A 23,306-nucleotide genomic window follows, 5' to 3' on the forward strand; every position below is an offset into this window, starting at 1 on the left:
TAAAACTATTGAAGCCGACATAATACCATGATGAAATAATTGAACAAAATATCCTTTAAATATGTGAAGAAGAATTCTGAAATGCTTCAAATTCATTGCTTTGTTGAAACTTCTTTCTCCGAAACAGCTCTTTGAACATTCACAGGGGAATACTTCGTGGGCATGCCCATTATAATGTCAGTCACTGCTCCATTGCCTGCGCATTGGATTGAATCTTGAACCGGGGAGACACAGTCTCGACGCTAGTAACCATAGTAACTCACCGTCACAACGGACATGTCACCCTCGTTCATGTGCATGAGCAGACTGATAAAGTTGTTGTGGATCTGTTCAAGGAATGGAGCACGCGATGGTCCATCGCCAAACTTGGACAGCTTGCCAAACAAGGTGAAAGCTGCAGCACGTACTTCAGGCTTAGGCTAAGCATAGACAAAGCATAGACAAAGCAAAAACAAAACCAAGCGCATGGGTCATGCACAAGGCTTCAGTACAAGACAGAGTAGAAAACAAATATGAAAGGAAGAAATGAGAGAGAGAGAGTGAGTGAGAGAGAGGGTGTGTGTGTGTGTGTGTGTGTGTGTGTGTGTGTGTGTGTGTGTGTGTGTGTGTGTGTGTGTGTGTGTGTGTGTGAGAGAGAGAGAGAGAGAGAGAGAGAGAGAGAGAGAGAGAGAGAGAGAGAGAGAGAGAGAGAGAGAGAGAGAGAGAGAGAGAGAGAGAGAGAGAGAGAGAGAGAGAGTAAGGTACATTTAGAAAGACAGGTAAGCCTAACAAATGAGGACTGAGACCTCTACAACAGGGTTTTTACGCCTGAAAGCAGGTGCATGATTTAACAAGCAGGTTGTCAGTCTAGATTTTATGCGCAGATGGAGAAAAAAATGCGCAGAATTTTTGTAAGAGAGAGAGAGAGAGAGAGAGAGAGAGAGAGAGAGAGAGAGAGAGAGAGAGAGAGAGAGAGAGAGAGAGAGAGAGAGACTACGGGGGATGATCGTCATAATATACCTTCTCGAAGCATGGCCGAATTCTCAGCGCAATGTTGATGAGAATGGCACGGACGTGGCCCTCCTCGATCTGCGAGATGATCTTAGACAGGCCGGACATGGACTCCAGCGTGATCAAGTCCATCGGGTCATCCCGGTCATCCATACCCGACATCATAGCGGAGAGGATAGTCGTGGAGTACTTGTGTACCTACAGCAGCAACAACAGCACAAACACCCAACAGTCAGAAAGCAGCAGCAGCTAATCAGTGCATGTACTGGCACGTGCACAGGCGCTGGGTCATGTCATACACAGTGACTGCAGACTCTGCCGGTTCTGACCTACAAGTGTTCAGTTGGCAAGGGTTTAGAGAACTCTGCAGTCACATGCCCATTGCACTCCAGGAGACTACCAACATACACTGCCCACTGCACTCCAGGAGACCCCCAACATACACTGCCCCCCCCCCCTCCCCTCCCTCTCTGTGTGCACTGGTCAACATGGCGGCGGCTGTGGTGGTGTCTTACCTGATCGGACCCTAGCTCCGAGACGTTCCCCAGTCCGCGGATACACAGCATGCGCACAATGTGAGACTGGTCAATCAGGCGTCCCAGCAGGCTGTTCATCTGCATCTCCACCAGAGTCATATCTCCCAAGCATTTCTGATTGATCAACTGTAGGCGTGTACAGGGAAACAACAGATAGGACAACGACAAAGGCATCAGCATCAGCAGCAGCAGCAGGAGCAGCAGCAGCAGTGGTAATCAAACAAGGTTGCATCTAAAGTTAGTACAGGCAGTGCAGGGTTGTTCGGCCAAGCAGTGATACACTGATCACTGGCACATGCGTTGGACCTGCCAACAAACCAGAACTGCAGTATGCACTTTGTTGCCTTGCTGCGGGTGTGGTGAAAGACAGGGCCTACACAGTACAGGCAGAACTTCTCACCAACACACGGGTGTGAAGCACTGGAGACAGAGTAGACCAGCACCTCATGCCCACGGGGCAGGGCACACAAACACACCAACAACCCAGGCTAGCAGAGAGCCAGCGGAGGAGCATTCAGAAGTGCCAACAACCCACAATCAGAATAGAGCTGGTACATTGTATACCCAGAAGGTTTCAGCGCCTATCATATCCTACATCATGCAGCATGGATGAGTGGCGGATGGCTCACCTCAGCAAAGAATGAGCATGTGACCACGCGGTGCTGTTCGTAAAGGCTAGACAGGCTGCCGGTCAGACTGGTCACCACCTGGCCCACGTACTTTGGTGCTGACAAGCACAGCGCTCTGCAAACACACAATCGTGCATGTATGCACACACATACACACACACACACGCACGTGCACAGACAGACAGACACACACATACACACACACGCATGCGCACACACACGCACACATGTTACAATCCCATACAAATGCCACAATTTGGTGGAGTAGCAGCAACGAGATGATACTGTCAGACAATGAACATCGAATACGCACCACCCCATCTTTGCTGATTTTCGTTTCTACTAACTTTGGAGTAACACAATTGCCGAGCTAGTAGCTCGTCCTCAGCACTAGGTTGGGCATGTCACGAAAGATAATGAAAAAATTCACAGTCAGCAAAGACTCAGTTAGACTGAGTGTCCGCATCCGCAGAAACAGGATCAAGGCGCAGATACAGCTCCTAAGCAGTGGGAGATGAGTAGATCAGACCCACCACCACCAGTGGTCAAAGACCGAAAATCTCATTCGCTGCATCCATGGATCCACGTCACGAAAACATTTTTTTTAAATTCAGCCTCAAATTACCTTCCGAGTATGGTGATGCCCTGCGGAAAGTCGAATCCTCCCAGCATGTTGAAAGCAAACGCCTCGTCCATAGTAGCCACCACTTCCGAGAGCTCGGTGCGCACAAGCAGCTCGCGCAGGCACGCCACTGCATCCTTGGCCGGGTCACTCACAGCGGCGGCGTTCTTGCCCTGTTCGGGTTTCCGGATGACGGTGGCACAGCCGATGCGTAGGATGACCTGCGAGAACAGGCGATGGAACATGGACTGCACCACCTCCTCGGTCTCGTCCGTACGGAAGATCTCCGTCAGAGCACATGTGGCCTGGGGAAGAGAAGAAAACGAACAAACACACACACACACACACACACACACACACACACACACACACACACAAGCGCGCATGCAGATGCAATGTAAAAAACCAATTGGAATACACTATACTCGTATCCTGATCACAGTATCCTTACTGACCACTCCAAGGCACACTGAAGAAAGCCTGACACACATAAACACAGGGCACACAGAGCGCTACGAAGCACAGGACACACAGAGAGCCGCCACAAAGCAGAGAAGCACAGAAGCACAGCAACGTGGACTAAAGTGCCACGCCAGATCCAGAATCTGTTGAATGCACATGTCACACTGGTATGGGATGTTTACGCCACGTGATGATAAGATGCAGTGACTCAAAAAGCACAGGCACACAGCTACGTCGACTAGCACGCTCGGCGTGGCAAGCGACTCACCGCCATGGGTCCGGGCGCCGGCAGGAAAACGGGCGCTGCACCGCGCTCTGCCCTCTCCTTATACGGCAAGCTGTTGGTGAGCAGGTCTAGCACGTGCTCAAACATCATCTTGGTCAACTGCTTGTCACCAGCCAGGGTTTGCCAGCAGGATACTATGGATCTGAGTATACAACAGAAGAAAAGAGAATACAACACAAGCAAGCTCACGCCAATATCAAAACTGTACGCATGCTACAGTGGCGAATGAAATCCAACCCTATGAAGAGAGCATTGAGACACGCTTCACTGCACAGTCCACTGTTCACAGTGGTTGGGTTGCGCAGTCCCGGGATTGGTATACTCTCGGGGCTGGATTTCACTTGCCAGCACTGAACATCGTCGGATTAGAAAACATCCTGGAGAAGCCAGTGTGCTAGAAAAGGCATGCTGCAGTTACTCTGGATGAATTCCAAACTGAACGGCATATTTGCAACGGCGAGAAATCAACAGAACTTTGCTAATATCACTTACGGATCGTATGGCAGTGGGAATTCCAGCAGCGTGGTCAGTACTGCAATCAAGTGGTGGCCGGCAAATGTGCGCAGGCTGCGCAAGGTGCCTGTCCGCGTCTGCGGCACCACGATGCGGCCCAGACGCTCGTGAACACTCTTCACAAACTTCTCCACCTGGTGAGAGCACAGAGAGAAAGCAAAGCCAGAAAGGAACATACACAAATAGTCAAGCAACAATGTCTACCGTAAACTAGAGCAACAACACCGTGTTGCAGGGGGGGGGGGAGAGAGAAGGAGAGGGAGAGAGGGAGGGAGAGAGGGAGGGAGGGAGAGAGGGAGGGAGAGAGAGACAGAGAGACAGCGAAAGAGAGAGAGAGAGAGAGAGAGAGAGAGAGAGAGAGAGAGAGAGAGAGAGACAGCGAGAGAGAGAGACAGAGAGAGAGAGACAGAGAGAGAGAGACAGAGAGAGAGACAGAGAGAGAGAGAGAAAGAGAGAGCCCACTGGCACTCACCTCTGTTGACAGCTCTCCGCCGCGCTGGCGCATCAGACTGTTGAGAACAACACACGTGCCACTGGAGCTCTGTGCGTCCGGATCAATCAGGCCGTCCAGGAGAATGAACACAAACTCCGACAGTTGAACTGAAGGTACTTTCTTCGCAAGCACCTACACATACATAACGAAGCAAAGAAGAATGGATAGGAAACGAAGCATAGTATTAGTGAAAGATGAACTCTTCTATTGAAGACGGAAAGAAATTTACTTGAGTAAAAAAATCGTTCTACGCACAGACTATGCAGCCACGGCCATCTTTGTGCATTGGGGCGATCACTGAAGACACATGACCGCTATACGCCCATTGTGCATGGCCAAATACGGAACGGTGAGTAGTACATGTATTTGCGGGATGTGGTGCCTTCTGATATCACCCCCCCCCCCCCCCCCCTCCACCAACCTTTGAACAGTCGTTGACCATTGCGAACAGGGCATTGGGCTCCTGTGCCAGCGAGCGTTCCTTCAGTATATCCAGCGCCTCCACAATGTCATCCTTCTCCGATTTGGACTGGCCTGCAAATACATGTACAATGCAATCGGGACATTGTAATCAGATTCCACATCCTGCATAGATATACATGTGCTACTCTACACAAATACCCTACGATCACACAACAGCATAGTTTAGTGAATAAAGTCGATTACAGTCAGACCTCGCATAACCGCACACGTCCGTTTCCCACAAAAATATCCGGATAGGCGAGGGGACCGGATAATCGAACACACATACTGTATGTATGCATGGCATATGCTGTAAATCGGTAACCAACGGTTTTCGTCCGGATGACAAGGGATCCGGATAAAAGAGGACCGGATAAGCGGGGTCGGACTGTAGTTCAAAACTGCACTACAACCACATCCGTCAGCTAGCTATACTAGACAGTAGTTAGAGGTGCAACTCTCTGCTTCCGATACATGTGCACAGGTACTGTAAGGCAACAAATAGTCGGCGCAGATTTATTTTCGGCTCTTTTCGGCCTGGCCATGTTTGGCCGAAAATTTGGTGCTGCCGAAATTTTGTTTTGCAAGGTTCAGCGTGGCAGTGAATACAGGCAGCCCCAGTTCAGGCCGAAAATTTGATGCGGCCGAAATAGGTTTTAGCCCTGGGAGGCCGAAATGGAATGGGCCGAAAATGTGTAGACTTACAGCACCAGAATTCATCATCTACTACGCCCACACATGGCGCTGAGACACATGTACATGTATATGATTACTAGATCTCCCTTCTCAAACTCACCGTCATACAGGCCAGCAATCTTCAGCGTGCACTTGATGCCCTGCACGGCAAACTGTCTCACGGGCAGGCTCTCGTCAGAGCAGCGCGGACCAAAGCGTGCCAGAATGCTGGGCAAGTTGAAGAACTGAGCCTGCAAGGCAATACAATGATGACAGTGTTAACTGTTTAACACATGCATCGGCACTAGTAGTTCTTTATACACGTGCACTCCTGTGCAGTACTAGTTGCAGATCCGCATGCAACGGAATGCAGCAATGGTGAACCCCTAACACCAATGTTCTCCCTATGCCCCTGGCTGGTGCGTAACAGGCAGTCCAATCAAGATACAGACAACCTCGGGTACAGCAACAACTCGCAAATAACAACACAATCTTGAGGCCTAGTGACCATTGACTGCTGCGTGCTTTCAACGACACAAGTGACAAAAGCTCACGAATAATGACATCTTTCGCACGTACGATTGAGGTCGTTATTCAAAAGGTTTACTGGACTCCATAGCACTACTAGAATGATGTAATCCGTGTTTATGCGGAGGTGCTGATCAACACAATGCATGCCAACGCTACATGTACGTAAGGGACAGTCACGAAACACCACTGTAGGGCAAGCAGGTCCGCAGGATGTGCGCTTGCACCACAACTGCTAAACTAGTATACGGAAGAAACCCCGCGTGGAAAATCATCACATACTAACGGAGTGCGCACAGGAATCACACGGCAGCATCATGTGGCGTGCGCCAGGCACACTCCTGTAAGCGTCATGCATGATGACGTGTGCAAACAAACACTTGCAAATGCTTTCCATCACGCTGGCCTCACCGCATTCGAGTCAGCGGGCACTTCCAGCTTCTCGTAGAAGAACTCCAGCGTGGACACGCATACGTCGATGGAACGCAGGCGCTCGTGAGAGCGAGCAGACGTGATGAACGGTTCCAAATGCTTTAGAAAACACAAGCACAAGCACACACACACAAACACAGGGCATGTACACGCACTATTAGAACCAAGCAAAACGTTTTGAATTCATCCATCCGCCATCCGTCACAAAACTAGCAATTATATGTGACCAGTTCACAGCTACTAACGTACTCCACAAGCCCCGGTAGGATCAGAACAGCAACTGCATGCACAGTGGTTTCAGATACAGTTGACTTCTGATGATTGTAGTCAACACTTTAACACAGGAGAATCAGTTCTTTATAACAGAAATCACACTACCTACACACAATGACGACATATGTGATCAATACAACTCCACAGGTGTAAAAAAAAACTCAACACCATACACCTAAAATGATTCCCCATAATTACAGTATAACAAAGTTTGCAAGGTGCAAGTACACCGAAAGCGGAATCGACTACATTTCGCTACGGATAGAGGCTAGATGTAGTGAGTGCTCTGAACAGCATCTTTACACGTCTTACCTTGTAGATGCGCTGCAGTCCCTCGGCCGTCACGTCCTTGAGCAGCAGCTGACAGAGGAGGCGCTTGAGGCACACCAGGCTCTTCTCCATCAGCTGTTCGCTCTCCTGTAGTGCGGCCTGCGACAGGTCGGCGCCACCTTTCTCCTTCTCCCTGGGCTTCTCTGCGGTCACGACCGACGGCAGCCTGAATAGGGCGTCCGTGCAGATGCGGATCAGCTCAAACTCGTCCGCCTCAGACAAGCGAGGCTCCAGCTTACTGTGACAGGGTACGAGTTAAGGAGCTACACATGTTGGGACATTGAGATAACACTGGCACATACACTCAAAAACAAGTACATTGTACGGCTTGGGAACTTAGTTTAATTCCCGTAGCTATGCAGAAGACGTTACGAATAGTAGAGCTGTTACGCATAGGTCACACGGCCATACGGGACAGCCATGTTGGTTCCAACACCTGTGAATACCTGCAGCAATGGGTCACATGATGTCGGCCATGTTGGTTCCGCGGTCTGCATCGCATCATCATGTACAGTTTGTACACAAATGCAGTCACATGACCAAGCTGTGAAACTACTCTATAGACTGCTCCTTCCCCCCAGGTCCCGGGCTAATACAGTGTGTAAGCAGGTATACTGTCAACTTCGCTAATAACGACTGCGGATATAACGACAATTCGCTAATAACGACAGAACGTCCATGCCCAGAGCAAAGTCCCATCCCACTGTAATACATATAATGAGACTTCGGGTATAACGACACTTCGCAAATAAGGACAGCTAGACTGTGAGCCAAGTGCATGAATTCATGATTTTCGTTCCCACTTTGGGTGTACCGCGATTTTTTTCTTTTATCATGTGGAGAGACCTAATAGAAGATCATTTTTGATTGTTGTCAGTTTGGGAAGCTTGCAGGGAAGTCAAAATAAGCAATTATGATAACATACCCCGTTTCCATAGCAACTGCATAGCAACTAACATAGCAACATGCTATTTTGAAGGTGTTTCTTACTTTTTTCAACAGGCAACGGCACTGGACGACGAAATGTATAGGTCAAGCGTCATTGCAGCTGGATTAAGATAACTATATGAGCCAAAATGAGCCAAAATGGGCCAAAATAGAATTAGGCAGAACTACATTGTATAAAGTAGGCGCACATTTTAAATATTACTCGAAGTGACGATGCACTGGTAGGTAAGTGCACATGAAATGGTGGCGACAGCCGCGAAATGCATTTCAGCAATGATAATGTATAGAACAAACAGGCATTCAATATACAAAAGCCCAGCAGCAGCGAATTCTCCGGACAACGCCGGGTTGGAAAAGATCATCAACAACAACCAGGAGAATCTGGTTTAATCCGGTGCAATGCTCATTACACCTCTACATCTCTATAATATAATCATGTACAATATGGCAGAACAATGTTAAAGAAGTTGCTGGATACAGGATTTGTATATTTGCACTCATATAACTGATCAATGTAACGTTACTCCGTAAGCACTGCTGTATTGCTTCTTAACTTATAAGTGCAAAGGGTAGAGCAATGGCCGTAACGTTAGAGGACCACAGTGTGTATACCGGTAGATACAGATCTGTAGTTTAGTTGCATTATAATTCTTTCGAAACATTACCCATTGTACGTAGAGAGCACAAGCGGAAAGGTACATGCCTATTAATGTTAATTCTGAAGTACTTCAGTATGAAAGATTGAAACAGTTATATGTATTAGCTCTCCGGAGATAAGGTACATTGTACATGTACGTTCTATTTCTGCTGCAACAGATTACAAAACCTTTAGTTTAGCTTGACTGATCAGCAGCAAGCACACTGATGGACATGATGATGTTCGTACTGCCACTGCACTGCACACAATAGAAACCACAACAAAAAACATCGTCATGATGCAGCTGTGTTTGATTGCAGGGGACATTTTCTGTCAGGCAGTTACTCTGAATTCCTGTTAAAGTGCAACATTCCATGTCTCATACATTTGTCACAAGACTCACAACATATCTATGCACTGTATTGCATTGCGTGCAATGTAAATCCAGAAACTAAAAAGCATAGAAGCTGAATATCACCTACCTGGCATGTTGTTTACTCTTCTGCATCCGATTGGCCAGCAGCATCAGCACTCCCAGTTACTGTGACGTTGGTGCAATCATTGCAGTGGCAAGCATCTGTGCACCGAAGGCTTTGCCGGATACAGGAACAAGACCTGGTGCTGCAACCCTTCTTGCAGCCACAGCTCACGAATTCAAGTAGACATTGTGGTGCAGGTGGCAAACTAAGCCAGTCGATCTCCAACTTTCCATTCACTAGCAACCACCCATTATTGCTAAATGAAGGTGGTACATCTGGTGTGGCTTCCAAACTCCGGCGCCAAACACCAGCCTGATAGTTGGCTCTTCTGATGTGACGAATCAGAGCATCCTGGCAGGGGGGCAGCTGATTAGAAGCTGACTTTGATTTGCAGAACAACTCGTACCTTGCCACATTGATACTTCCACACTCTGGGCGGCCATAGAGTGTGCAAACAAACCATTCAATCTCCAAGAGGGCTTCTTTACTCAGCTGAAATGCCTTGCCAATTTCCTTCACAGCTTCACGTGCCCTGCTGCCAGTTGCTCCTGTATTACGAATGATATCAAATGCGGCCTTCTTCCCCTTGCCAGAGAATGCAGAGGTGGTATCACAACCAGTGAGGGAGTGCATGCCAAGAAGAGCGCTGCATACCTCTGATCCTAGGTTGGAGGCTGTGCTGGTAGCGTTGGTAATTCTGATGGCACTAGCCTTGCCAGATATCAGAAGGACCTTGGCGCGTATTGTGTGGCTGAAGCATAGCGCTAGGATGGCTACGTCGGTGTCAGAAGATTTGATAGCGACTACATCAAAACCAGAATCGGAAGCATGTTTAGTATGGAGAATGAGACGAGTATCAGCTTCCTCATGTGAGCAGAACAGTGCTGAACACTCCGTAGAAACAACAGCACTGCCGCTTTCACTGGCAGTAAACAAAACACACTTCTCTCCCACGGTTACATAGAGCAAACCATTCAGCGGGACTGCATACTTCTCGGTACACCATTCTTTTGCCAGGAAGCGAATGAGCTCAGACTTATTTGTGCCGACTGACAGGAACTTTGACCATTGTGCCGGTGTTTTCTGAGACGAGCTGGTTATATGTTGCCTGAGTTCTCCATGACTAGACGCACGCTGCATTCGTTCTACATCCTTGATTGAGTTTTCCGGATACGTATCGGCAACGAAGTCCACGCGGCGATAGTGCTGGAAGTAGCTAGTTACGGAGTTGAAGATGGTTGTTGCAAGCTCACCAAATGTCGCGGGAATGGCACCTGGTCGGATAGAGCGAAGCAATGCCATCGCATCAATCATCACGGCTGCTGATGTACTGGAAAGCGGCAGCGTGGCAGGTATCTCGCCAACAAGTTTCAGCAGCTGAGACTTTGCCGTCTTGACAGGTGAGCCATCGTGAGTTGCAATGGCCAATGGCAGAGGACCAAGGGGATAGCAGAGGACATCACGCATGTTCATTTGCCGGGTCTGTGCAATGACGACCATTCTTGCGAACAGTGCCCGGTCAGCTCGCAGGCTTGACATTGCCTTTGACGACTGGCTTGTGCTACTTTTCTTGACTACGGTGAATGTTTGCAGCTTGAGCTTCGGAAGTGGATCATGAAATTTCTTCTGTCCTGAGACAAGGCGCTCCTCCACAAAGGCTTCCAATGCTTTACAGCCACGCTCTTGGGCTCCGGGGAGGTCTTGTTGAGCAGATTTCCCGCAGGATAGCCCAGATGCCACATTCACAAGGTCGGTGCTGTCACTGGAGAATGGATCCACCCAACTGTGAAACGTGGATTCTAGCTGATGCACGTGCCGTTCGTCCTCTCTCATCCGAGTCTCATGGCACTCTTTGTGGATGTACTCGCTCTCCAAGCTTCCCTCGTCCAGACCACAGTGCTGAAGTGACATCTCTGCCATCTTGGCCCGGTCGTGGGCGGTCATAACCCAGCGCTGAACAGCAGCTGGGTTGCGGCTGCAGCCTACAACACCTCCTTGAGTCTTTGAAGACCGGTTTATCGATTGCTCAATAGCGAGATCAGACGGTACCTGGGCAAAGGAGTTGAGTGACCGTTGAACCACAAATCCACCATCTGCGAGATACTTCGATGCTGCAGGGTTGGATTCCGGTAGGCTGGTCATCTGTATCCAGTACAGCGTTCCATACCGAGCGTAGTTAGGCCTGTCATAGGCGAAAAACCAGGGCAACATCTGCTGGATGCACGATAGATGCAGCGCCCAGTCTGCAGATCTGCAGGACCGAATGAATCTCAGAAGCAGGAACACCAGGTCAATGTAGGAGGACCAGAATTTAAACATTGGGGATGATTCTGCTTGTGCGTCACAGAACTCATTATACAGGCGATAGATGGACCTGAATTCTTCTGAATCTAGAAGACGATCGGCATTGTCAGCATTGATATGCTGCTGCAATTCCTTCATGCCGTCAGCAATCTCTTGGCTGTACTCCAGAAGAACACTTGGTTCCAATGTGCTCAAGAAGGCTCTCCATCTCATCCGCACCAACGACTCGGCCACAAGCTTATGCATCCGCACTGCTCGGTTGTAGTGGCGACCATCTAAGGCTGACTGAACTGATGATGATCCACCCACAGTGGATTCAATCAAAACATCAGCCAAACCGGCATCCTTAAATCGCTTGCCCAGGACAGCAAGGAACGTCAGGCTGATGTGGAAACCACCAAGGCGCAGGACAATCGGCTTGAACTCTGTTGGTCTTTGCAGGACCAGATCTACCGCCTTGGCATAAATTGCTTGGTCGAACACGATTATAGTGAAGTTCAACCCAGCAAGCCTCGCCATGTTCATGGACTGACAGAGTACTGAGTAAACAGTGGACATCTCTGTGGGCGAACTGTTGATGACAGGGCAGTATCCAACTGTACATTTGGCGGGGATGTTTGACTTGCAGAGCAGAGCATTGAATGCGGACCAGGCAGGTACTGTTTGCTCCTGCTCCATACGGTCATCGGATTCCACAGTGGCGTTTGGCTGGAAGACATCACTGTCTAGACGTGCCAGGGCCCAAAGGATATCCTGGAGCTGGGCGGAGGCATGGATAGCAGAGCTCACTGATGCAATGGTGACACTGCCGCTTGAGATAGGTGGCGGGTTGCATTTTGCCATCGTGATTGACTGTGGCAGCGCTGTTGGCAGTACCACCGCAGATCGTCTCCGCTTCTGAGGGCAAAATGATGGGGTATTGAGCACCCTTCCAGTGTCAGCACTATTGGACAACTCCACTGTTGCTCCGCGCTGCACAACAATTCCATTAGTGCAATGGGTTGTGCCCGCACCTGACAATGTTTCCTCATTAAGATCATTATTATCCCAGACGAAATGAAAGGGATAGCTCGGGTTGATATTACCAGGGAGATATGCCATGTCTTGCTGCTCGTGAACATGCTTTTCAGCCACTGCCGTTTCTATTTCCAGTACTTGGGCATAGGAAATGCAGTGACCAAGCCGATTCAGCATGCGGATCAGGCGATAGCTTCGGAACATGTGGTGAAGAGCGACAGCTAACGCCACATGCTTTGGTGGTCGAGCAGGCGTACATATATGCACAATGTCCTGTGCAGTTGACCATATCTGGCGCTTGACATGCTGATCAGTGATATTGACCTTCCTGGACGATACGTGCCCATCGTACTGATCGCTGCTTAAGATTGCCAAGAAGTTGTGGAGGTGTGGTGGAATATGCTCATCACCGTTGGCCGTGGACAGGTTCGCCTCGGGCGAAGGAGGCCATGCAGATTTGGGAGCTGACTTCACATGGTCACGGATCTTCGCTCTCAAAATGATTGCCGCGTGGTACAAAATTCGTGCCTCATCTTGTGAGCGCCAATCATCTTGATTAGCATGATGTAATTCGCTATCACTTGAGTCCAAATCAGAACTCTCTGTATCATTAGACAGCTGGCTAAGAAAATGCACCTCATGCTGGGTAGCGTACACCCGTTCCGGGTCATTCTTCTTTGGTGTCCGGAAGAATGTGATTGCATCTCCAAACTCCTGAAGCAAAAGCTTTTTCAGCTTGTCATTTCTGATAACTTCATCCTCATGCCACTCCCTGTACTGCATATTAACAACACTCATTGTTAGCATCTTTCGGGTCACAAATAGCTGCTCTCTGACTTGGTCGATGAAGATCTCATTCCCATCAGCAGTCTTCTCAACCGCATGCTGTCCGGCACGCAACTTCTCCAAGGTCTTGGCTCGTGTATAGTCATTGTAACACGACTTATGGTACCGTAGTCCACGGTCTACCAAAAGCAAGCCACATGTTCCAACAGCAAGCTGTATCCGCTCATCACGACGTACAGCAGCAGCGTTGATCAACTTTGTCGCAGCAGCCTCTGTCTGGCACAGAGATGTCTTCTGGACAGTCTTCCTGCCGGTAGGTCCACACCTGATTTCCACCTTTGAACAAATGATGCAACTATGCACATCTTCAGAGACTTTTGGGATACTGAAAGTCTGGCGTGTGGTCCTTCGCCCACCACTGTCATCAGCTACAGCAGCAGTACATTGGCTATCTCCAACATCCTTCATAGACTGTGAGCCACGCTCTAACAGTGTCTTGTTCGTGACCTGGTAGCATTTACGATGATAGCCAGCATCAACAGGCCACACAGTTGCACAAAAGTCTACGGAACTGTCCACAGCCTCAAATTTCCGATCGTCAACAACTATTACTTGCTGAACTCTCTCCCAAGAATGTGAGGAAAACCCTGTCACATTATCACCTTCAGCATCTCGCCTAACGTGGATGACGCATCGTAAACGTCGAGAAGCCGGCGAGCCAGCACATGAACCCGGAGCAGGGGACCTGCTTCTCTCCTCCTCTTCCTCCATGACACACACCGCAAACGTCTTCACATCATCTTCTTTCTGTTTTCCTCAATACAATACATGTGCATTTTCGGAATAGATTGCATGCTGCGGGCCGATAATTCTGGCCACACGTGGTGTTCATACGTCTCCACGTGGAGATGTGCAAAGGCTACGCTTTTGCTCCTTTTGTGCAGCCCCTTTCATGCTCATAACTGCAGTGCGTACTAGTGCCTCCACTGTGCGACCTCAGTACGACCTTTTGTGTCAGGTGCAGTGCCATGTACGGGGAGTGTCAGCACCACCGTACATATTTGCGAGGTCAGTGGTGCAACAGGAGTCCGCTCCGGCTCTTGTGACCTTGGTTCTTGTCGATGGCGGCTATGGATTTGGTCAAACTTTCTCCGTTCTATTTGGGCATGTTCGTGCCTGATTTGGAAGTGACAACAAGCTGAATGCGTATCTAGTCGAGTAGATGGAACGAACTGGGGAAAAAAATTGCGGTACGCTCAAGGTCGGAACGAAAAAAATTTCTGACAGGATTTTTGGTGCCTGGCTCACAGTCTAAGCTTTTTGATGCCCCGCCGAGTGTCGTTATAAGCGGAGTTGACTGTAAACAGCTAAACTGGGCAATGAAGTAGGGCAGCAGGATACATGAGTGTTGCGCAGGCGTCAGTTGCAAGTGCCACCGTCTCATGGCGCAGCATGGTCGTCAGGGGTTCGGCTTTGATGTAGCTCTGGCGGGAAGCAACAACAAGCACACGCACACACATACACGCACACACACACGCGCGCACACACACACACACACACACACACACACACACAGTAAACCACAACAAATCAGATGGGAGCCTCAAAAGCAAACAAAGAACAGAGATGTGTCTTACCTGCATGTGTCCCAATAGGTCGGCTCGCTTTGAAAACACAAAGTCCTTGTTCTTCAGGTGGTCGGGGTGCAATGCTTTGCCTATCAACTCCACTGTACGGATGAGATTTTGCTTCACACCAGTGTCCTGTAAGGGAAAACAAACAAAAAAAAAGGTAAAAAAGAAAGAAAGAATGCTATTCACACCAAAGACAACCATACAGAGTCTACCGTGGCCACGTGCATACACAACAAAGACAAATCTAATAAAAAAAAAGCAAAAAGTGTGCTGTGACCAGGATTCGAACCTGGGTTACTACGGCCACAACGTAGGGTCCTAACCACTAGACGATCACAGCTTGCTACAGGAGCACACGTTCAGACTTGAAGCGAAAGGTGCAAATGTGTGGATGTGCTAAAAATAACTTCTCACTACAGCGACCACGGACCTCCTGTTCATTCTTTACCCGCAATCCAAACAAAGGATTCTATGCTCTTAGCTCTGCATTTAGTTTTTATAGCATCGGACGAAACTTCAGGGGCATCGACTGTGCAATTCCTAGTACATGAAGAGTGTGATGAGACCGGTCATTTCAGGACACATACCATGTTGCTACACACATTTGAGGCTGCGTTGAAAGACCGCCTGTGTTTTGCGACCAGATTTCTGTAGTGTAGTGCACACCAGGTGGTGGTCATCACGCTGCACGTATGCTTCACAGTACGTCTGGACTGTACCGTAATGTCCCGGGCTTATTCCTTGTGACGAGAATGGTCTTAGAGACTGCTTCTCCCATTCCCGTTGGCCTTCCAATCACATAATTACTTACACTCTTTCTGCATGCTCTGTATGGTGATCCCCGAATTACTTATTGTTATTCATGCATAATGGACAACTATTACTCTACACACTATCCACCAATAGGAACACACTTTATTTCTACACATCCTTATTCTACCTCCCACACCGTACTCTGAACACAGCAGGGAGTCGAATATGACTCCCTGCATTTATTCTGAAATATGAAGCTGGTCACGACGAGGGGTTCCCCTCAGTTCTTGGTTAGTCCAGAAGGAGTGAGTTTGATTTGTAGTGTCGACTGGAGCTGCTAGTATGCTTCCTGTTACATTCCTGTAGAAGCCGATGTCAGGGCTAGGCTTCTATTCACATCAGGTTTCTATTCAAACCAGGTATTTCTATGTGTGCCAACACCAAAAACCAGGCGTTTGTGACAACAGAGTATCTTGAAAATCAGGCTTCTATTCAAAACCGGCTTCTATATGAGAGAGGCTTTTATACAAGACACTACGGGTACCGTGAAGTCTTGTATAAAAGCCGCACTAGAATAGAAGCCGCCCTCGAATAGAAGCCGCAATTTTGGGCCCATCAAATCACATATAAGCCTGGTTTTAGTGTTGACATACATAGAAATACCTGTCTTGTATAGAAGCCTGTCTCATATAGAAGCCTGCAAAATTTTACCAAGAAAGTCATAGAAGCCGCGGCTTTTATACAAGACTTTACGGTATAATTATCATCTGCAGTGCTTACCCGAACGTTGGCAAAATGCGGGTTGATGCAGCGCAGGATGTTCACCTCAACACGCGATGTGATCAGGCTGAGACGGGACACACAGCAAACACACACAATGTTCTTCTCTTGAAACGGAAAACAATGTAGAACAATAACCGTGTCAGGTCATTGAATGTCTCAGTACCCGTGTCAGCTGTGTGCCTTGCTGTCGCACTATCTGACTGTATATTATCTCGTTACCTTGGTGGACTGTTGGTCAAAGCTTGTAACATGTTGGCCCTTCCTCTTTTACATACATGTAAATAACCATGTCACTGACAACAGGTCTATGTCCCTCAAGTTGTTTTACTTCACAACTAGATAAAAAACTAAAAAAGGGTATGTGTCTAAACAGTTGAATGGTTCTGCCAGTATCACTGTTGCACATGTCCTGCCGGTACCAATGGTATATCCTTCACAGAGACAGCAGGCATGAACAATGGTGCGTGCTGTGATGCTTACTCGATAGGGGCGAAGAGTGTGACATAACCGTAGCACAACATGACCGTACTCTTGATACGCTCCACGTCCGCTTCAGACTTGTCCTGCACACATGCACACACACACACACACATGCACACACGCATGCGCGTGCACACACACACACACACACACACACACACACAGGCACATAGATAATAGCAGATTCAGGCAACACAGTCTTACAATGCTTGCAACACACACACACACATTGACACTGACCAGTGCACACAAGATTGCCAACAAGATGGAAACTCTCATCACCATAGAATGCAGAAAAGAACATGCGTGCGTCCACACCAACCAACAGAAACATGTGCATGAGCATACCATCTGCATACAAGCACATACTGGCACCCACACTCTACGCACACACGCACATGGACTACAATGTAGTGTACAAGGCACTCTCACCTTCATCAAGCCAAGGATACCGGTGGACTTGCGAATCATGTCGTTCCTGGTGACAAACTCCAACTTCTCAATAGCCATATCCAAGTGAGATGCTGCACAAAAGCCAAGAGCTATTGCACAGCCCTAACAAGACACAAGAGGCAAGAGAACAAGTCGATTGGGAAGAGGAATCACAGACGGAAGAAAGGCTGATAGTTCTAGGTGCAGGTGCACAAGTCAAGTGCTCCCTCTCCGTCTCTCTCAGTCAGTCAGTCAGTCAGTCAGTCTGTCTGTCTGTCTGTCTGTCTGTCTTTCTCCATGCACGGACAGAGAAAGCAACACCAGCGCCTACAAAACAGTCCAATGCACACAAGGCAGATAAAGGCTGACAGTCGGGGGAGGGGGTCATTTCCAGGAGTGAAGTATAAAGAGCACTTACCTCTCGTTCTACCTGGCTCGTGTGCTTCACGGTCGAGAAGATGAGGTTGAGATGGTCAGCAATGAACTGTTTGTTTGTGGACTTGCGCATCACAACACCAATGCATTTGTAGAGGAAGTTCTGAAAACAAAGCAACCGCAAAAAAAAATATGTTAGCAGAAGTGAACCCACTTTTCCCACAGCACATTACTTTTTAAGATACGGGCTCAGAACAGAATGCCTGCTGACAAACAAAACAGCAATGACCAAAAAGAAAAGAAAAAAGGTTGTGTGTTTGCTAGTGCTAGTGCACACAAATACACAGATGCATGCACGTATGCATGAACGCGCGCGCGCGCGCGCACACACACACACGCACATACACACACATACAGCATACCTTCTCATCCGGTAGATGGCCGTAAAGGTTCAGGTGCAGTCCCATCTCCTGACCAAGTGCTGATATCCACTCCTCGTCCATGACTTCATCAAGCGTCTTGGATAGCAACTGTGCACAAAGGGACAAATGAACACACATTCTCACAAGTGTGCAAAATACGACCCACGAACAGCCTAGCCAAATTCAGGGGAATTCAGCAACAATACCCCAACTTAACCATACGGCTACAGAAGAAGCATTGAAATCCTCACACCCATGCACACGCACACACGCTTACGCACACGCACACACACACACACACACGCACACACACACACGCACACACACACACACACACACACACACACACACACACGCATACATACCTTCAGGAGCAGGTCCTCCCACGACTTCTGATTCCAGGGCTTGTCGTTATCCTCGGAATCTACAAGGACACAAAGAACCGTTGATATATCAGTTATAGTCAATACTACGCAATGGAGCAATGCACCAGTATGTCACCCACAAAACATAGAATACATGCACAGTGAGGTCAATGAACTCAGATCGCGCGAGTCAAGTTAGTGCCTTGTAACATTTCGCAGCCCAGTGTTCACGGGTCAAGGGCTGCGCAACGCTCGGCGCGTACTTGACTCACTTGATTGGATTTCATTGAGCAGCACTGTACATACAGTAAAACCTGTCAAGACACCCACACCCACCCACCCCCCCACCCCCCCACACCCACCCACACACCCACCCACACCCACCCACACCCACACCCACACCCACCCACCCACCCACACACCCACCCACACACCCACCCACCCACCCACCCACACCCACCCACACACCCACACCCACCCACCCACCCACCCACACACCCACCCACACACCCACCCACACACCCACCCACCCACACACCCACCCACACCCACCCACCCACCCACCCACCCACACACACCCACACACCCACCTACCCACCCACCCACCCACCCACACCCACCCACCCACACACCCACACCCACCCACACCCACCCACCCACCCACCCACACCCACCCACCCACACCCACCCCCACACACCCACCCACCCACACACCCACCCACACACCCACCCACACACCCACACACCCACCCACCCACACCCACCCACACCCACCCACCCACACACCCACCCACCCACCCACCCACACCCACCCACCCACACACCCACCCACCCACCCACCCACACCCACCCACCCACACACCCACCCACCCACCCACACACACCCACACACCCACCCACCCACACCCACCCACCCACACCCACCCACCCACACCCACCCACACACCCACACCCACCCACCCACCCACACACCCACACCCACCCACACACCCACACACCCACCCACCCACCCACCCACCCACACCCACCCACCCACCCACCCACCCACACACACCCACACACCCACACACCCACCCACCCACCCACACCCCCCCCCCCCACACACACCCACACACTGTCCCCCCCCCCCCCCCCGAGAACCATCACAAATAGGACCAAGGAGTGTGAAATCCAGCCAAATGACAGTGGGTAAGGAGACCACCTGTACACGGGGACGGACCACTGTTTGAAGGCCCCTAAAAAGTGGTCGGCTTACACAGGTTTCACTGTACATTGTACATTGCACTCGGTACAAGGCGAATGGGGAATGACCCATATCCCAGCGGGAGCGGAGTAGAGAGCAGGTACAGGTAAAGGCGTCCCTCTTTAATCCAGCACTTTATAAACCAGCACCCTCTATAAACCAGCACAATTTTCCTTAACCCTTTGTCCTTTTGCCCAAAATGTATGTGACGGGTACCTACTTCAACAAATCCACTCACCATTCCCAAGCGCTGATATTTTGTATGTACACTTTATGTTTTCCTGAAAGCTTATGATATTTGTGAACTAAAAATGCCGTTTGGGTTGCATTCCTCAGGTGGGTGTGGCTAATCAAGAGTATCAAAATGATTTTTTGGCAAAATCGGCAAAATTCAAAGTTCAAGTTCTTTCCTATGTATAAATAATGTGCAATTTGTACAAGTGTGACCTGGAGTAGCACCACTGGCATGTTGGACAAACACAGAGCATTAGCCAGAGGAGCGACAGTGGCGACAGGCTCGACATTTCGGCCCCGTGTGGCGACTCTCCTCGCTCTGCGCGGCTGTCGACCATGAGTTTGACGGCACGCAGGTGACGGAGATCTGGAGCTCTCTGGGATTGAACTGCGCTCCCGCTCCACGTGATGCGGCGCTCTAGCTGGCCCTGCTGCTCCACAACGGGTAAGACACGGCGGTGGTACACTCTCCTCACCACTCGAGTGCTGTTCTGCCGATCCTGCACTCAAATCGGAGTGGTCGACATGTCCGACAGTTGGGTCGACGGGCCGACGGCTACAACATCATAGTCCGCGTCGTTATCAAAATCAGAATCAACCCCTTCAACTAAGGCTTCGTCCAGTTCGTCCTCGTCATCAGAGGACATAGGATTGTCGCTCGGGTCACTCCAGCTATCCTCAAACAAGCGCTTCATCTGCATCAAGCGACCTGCGTGCTGCCATGTCGGAAGTTACGGCGCAAGCAAACTTCGACTTTGATTTCCAGAAAATTTTCAAATGGTAACTAGCTCCAGCGACCCGTGCATCATCCTCTACATAGCATAGGCTGTGTGTACGTGAATTTTCATGTGGATCGGGTGATCCGCGTAGCTTCCAGGTCGCTTTGAACATGCGTGGGTTGAACCGTACACAGGTGTACGGTTCAAGTATGGGCGAAAGGACAAAGGGTTAACCAAATGTCCTTTTCATGCACATTGCAGCAGTAAATCAGATTAGTAAATCCAGCACCCTCCCTAATCCAGCAGAATTTCCTTAGCAGAAATGGTGGTGGATTACAGTATAAAGGGAGCACTGCACCTTGTAGGTAGGCGATGAGACGTGGTATGACGGTGTCGAAGAGCTGTGAGATGTCCTCGTGCAGCTGCGGTCCCATGGACTGTAGGAGCTGCAGTACGGGCATGCCACGCGCGCGAGGGTGCGGCTGTCCGGCCATCACAAACAGTCGGCTGATGAGCGCGGCCGGCTTGGGAATGTTGACCAGGACCTCGTAGTCCAGGTCATACTCCTCGGACTCAGCCTTGCGCTTCTTGGCGGCGATGATGGCCAGATTGGAGCAGACCGTGGACATGGAGTTGGTGTACTGCACGGGCACGATGCACTCCAGCAGGTACGGGTACAGCACCTGCAACGGGGGTATCAGCACACACACACACACACACACACACACACACACACACACACACACACACACACCACACACACACACCACACACACACACCACACACACACACACACACACACACACACACACACACACACACACACACACACACACACACACACACACACACACACACACACACACACAGTGCAGACAGGCAGGTATGCACACAGTGAGACAGACAGTGAGACAGACAGGAACAGGCACAGACACACACACGCACGCACACACACACACACAGTGCAGACAGGCAGGTATGCACACAGTGAGACAGACAGTGAGACAGACAGGAACAGGCACAGACACACACACACGCACGCACGCACGCACACACACACACACAGTGCAGACAGGCAGGTATGCACACAGTGAGACAGACAGTGAGACAGACAGGAACAGGCACAGACACACACACGCACGCACGCACACACACACACACACACAGTGCATACAGGCAGGTATGCACACAGTGAGACAGACAGTGAGACAGACAGGAACAGGCACAGACACACACACACACGCACGCACACACACACACGCACGCACACACACACACACACACACACACACACACACACACACACACACACACACACATTGCGATTGCGATGAATTCCACCAAAATAAACGGGCAGCGTTGGGTATTTCATAAGCTTCGGTGCTTAGTCAATAGTGGCAAGACCGCCTACATAAGTCACAAGAGATAAAAGATACGCAGCTGAACTTGTCCCTACCCCAAGCAAAACGGAGCGAAGAAACAAGGACAGTGACTTACATCTTCTGTACAATCGACCGTTGTTGTCATCAAGTGCAGGACATTATTGCACATCATACGCAGCTGCTTATTGGTCACATGCTCTGGGTCGGGCTTTTCACCCTTCATCTACAAGAAAAAGAAGATGTCACGCACGCGCGCACGCACACACACACACACAATACATCATGCAGCTGCATGTGTAGCTGTAACTTCAAGTTCCATGCATTTCAGCGATCATCAGACAGCGGCATTAGGTATTACTGTGTATACTGCTCTGCATACTTGTGCATTGAGCACTCTGCTTCCAGCTGCCTCGACTGGCCTTGTTTATACAAAATAGCACATGCATTCATGCGTTCGGCAGATCATGACTTACCTTAGACTGTGCAACGTTGCAACTGTGAAACCAGCATCTGAATGCCGCGGGAATGCAGGTGACGGCGTGTACGCCTAAACATGCCGATTCGTGCATGCGTGCAACCACGCACAAGTACAAATCCACCCACAAACACACACGCACGCATCGCCACTTTCCCTCACCGGTAGTTCAGAGTCATCCATGGCGCACTGGCGCACGATGAACTCCACCATGAGATGTCCACCTTCTTGCGCCAGGTAGTTATGATGTGCCATGGCAATGATTGTCTGTGCCAACATCTTCTTCACCTTGTTGCTAGGCTCGTGTAGTGTGTTCTTCAGACCACCGATGATCAAGCTCTTCTTGTTCTCCATGCAGTCATCTGTATGTGTCAAGGTTGCGCACATACACAAGCAAATACATGTACGTATCAGCAAGCCGACACACACAATATGTAGCATAGCAGATGAATGCAGGTGTGTTTGTGTATGTGTTTGTGTATGTGCATGTAAGTATCTGTGTGTGTATGTATGGTATGTGTGTATGTGTATGTGTGCGTGCCACGTGTGTGAGTGAGTGTACGTGATGCTGGGAACAAGCATGAAGGGTGACAGGGTAGATACAGC

At 49.6% G+C, this 23,306-nt stretch overlaps 1 protein-coding gene and 1 non-coding gene across 2 annotated transcripts in view; both read right to left on the reverse strand.

Annotated features, from left to right (window-relative positions):
- Positions 1–23,306, reverse strand: part of LOC135817875 (maestro heat-like repeat-containing protein family member 1) — a 36,144-nt gene that overhangs the window by 4,805 nt on the left and 8,033 nt on the right. Inside the window, exons 11-33 of the mRNA XM_065331159.1 lie at positions 22,863–23,062; positions 22,341–22,448; positions 21,201–21,525; positions 18,647–18,705; positions 18,282–18,389; positions 17,903–18,022; positions 17,485–17,607; positions 17,053–17,135; positions 16,570–16,636; positions 15,040–15,165; positions 14,804–14,886; positions 7,214–7,469; positions 6,608–6,727; positions 5,790–5,919; positions 4,953–5,065; positions 4,511–4,663; positions 4,018–4,172; positions 3,508–3,667; positions 2,781–3,082; positions 2,156–2,270; positions 1,506–1,652; positions 1,000–1,188; positions 264–419 (exon numbers count right to left, since the gene is read on the reverse strand). Coding sequence (XP_065187231.1) covers positions 264–419; positions 1,000–1,188; positions 1,506–1,652; positions 2,156–2,270; positions 2,781–3,082; positions 3,508–3,667; positions 4,018–4,172; positions 4,511–4,663; positions 4,953–5,065; positions 5,790–5,919; positions 6,608–6,727; positions 7,214–7,469; positions 14,804–14,886; positions 15,040–15,165; positions 16,570–16,636; positions 17,053–17,135; positions 17,485–17,607; positions 17,903–18,022; positions 18,282–18,389; positions 18,647–18,705; positions 21,201–21,525; positions 22,341–22,448; positions 22,863–23,062 — 3,398 coding nt within the window. The remainder of the gene's footprint in view (positions 1–263; positions 420–999; positions 1,189–1,505; positions 1,653–2,155; positions 2,271–2,780; positions 3,083–3,507; positions 3,668–4,017; positions 4,173–4,510; positions 4,664–4,952; positions 5,066–5,789; positions 5,920–6,607; positions 6,728–7,213; positions 7,470–14,803; positions 14,887–15,039; positions 15,166–16,569; positions 16,637–17,052; positions 17,136–17,484; positions 17,608–17,902; positions 18,023–18,281; positions 18,390–18,646; positions 18,706–21,200; positions 21,526–22,340; positions 22,449–22,862; positions 23,063–23,306) is intronic.
- On the reverse strand, positions 15,305–15,376 carry Trnah-gug (transfer RNA histidin (anticodon GUG)). The gene has a single exon. It is a non-coding gene; the product is annotated as a tRNA-His (tRNA).

Source organism: Sycon ciliatum, chromosome 5 (assembly GCF_964019385.1).
Source record: "Sycon ciliatum chromosome 5, ocSycCili1.1, whole genome shotgun sequence".
Classification (NCBI taxonomy): Eukaryota; Metazoa; Porifera; class Calcarea; order Leucosolenida; family Sycettidae; genus Sycon; species Sycon ciliatum.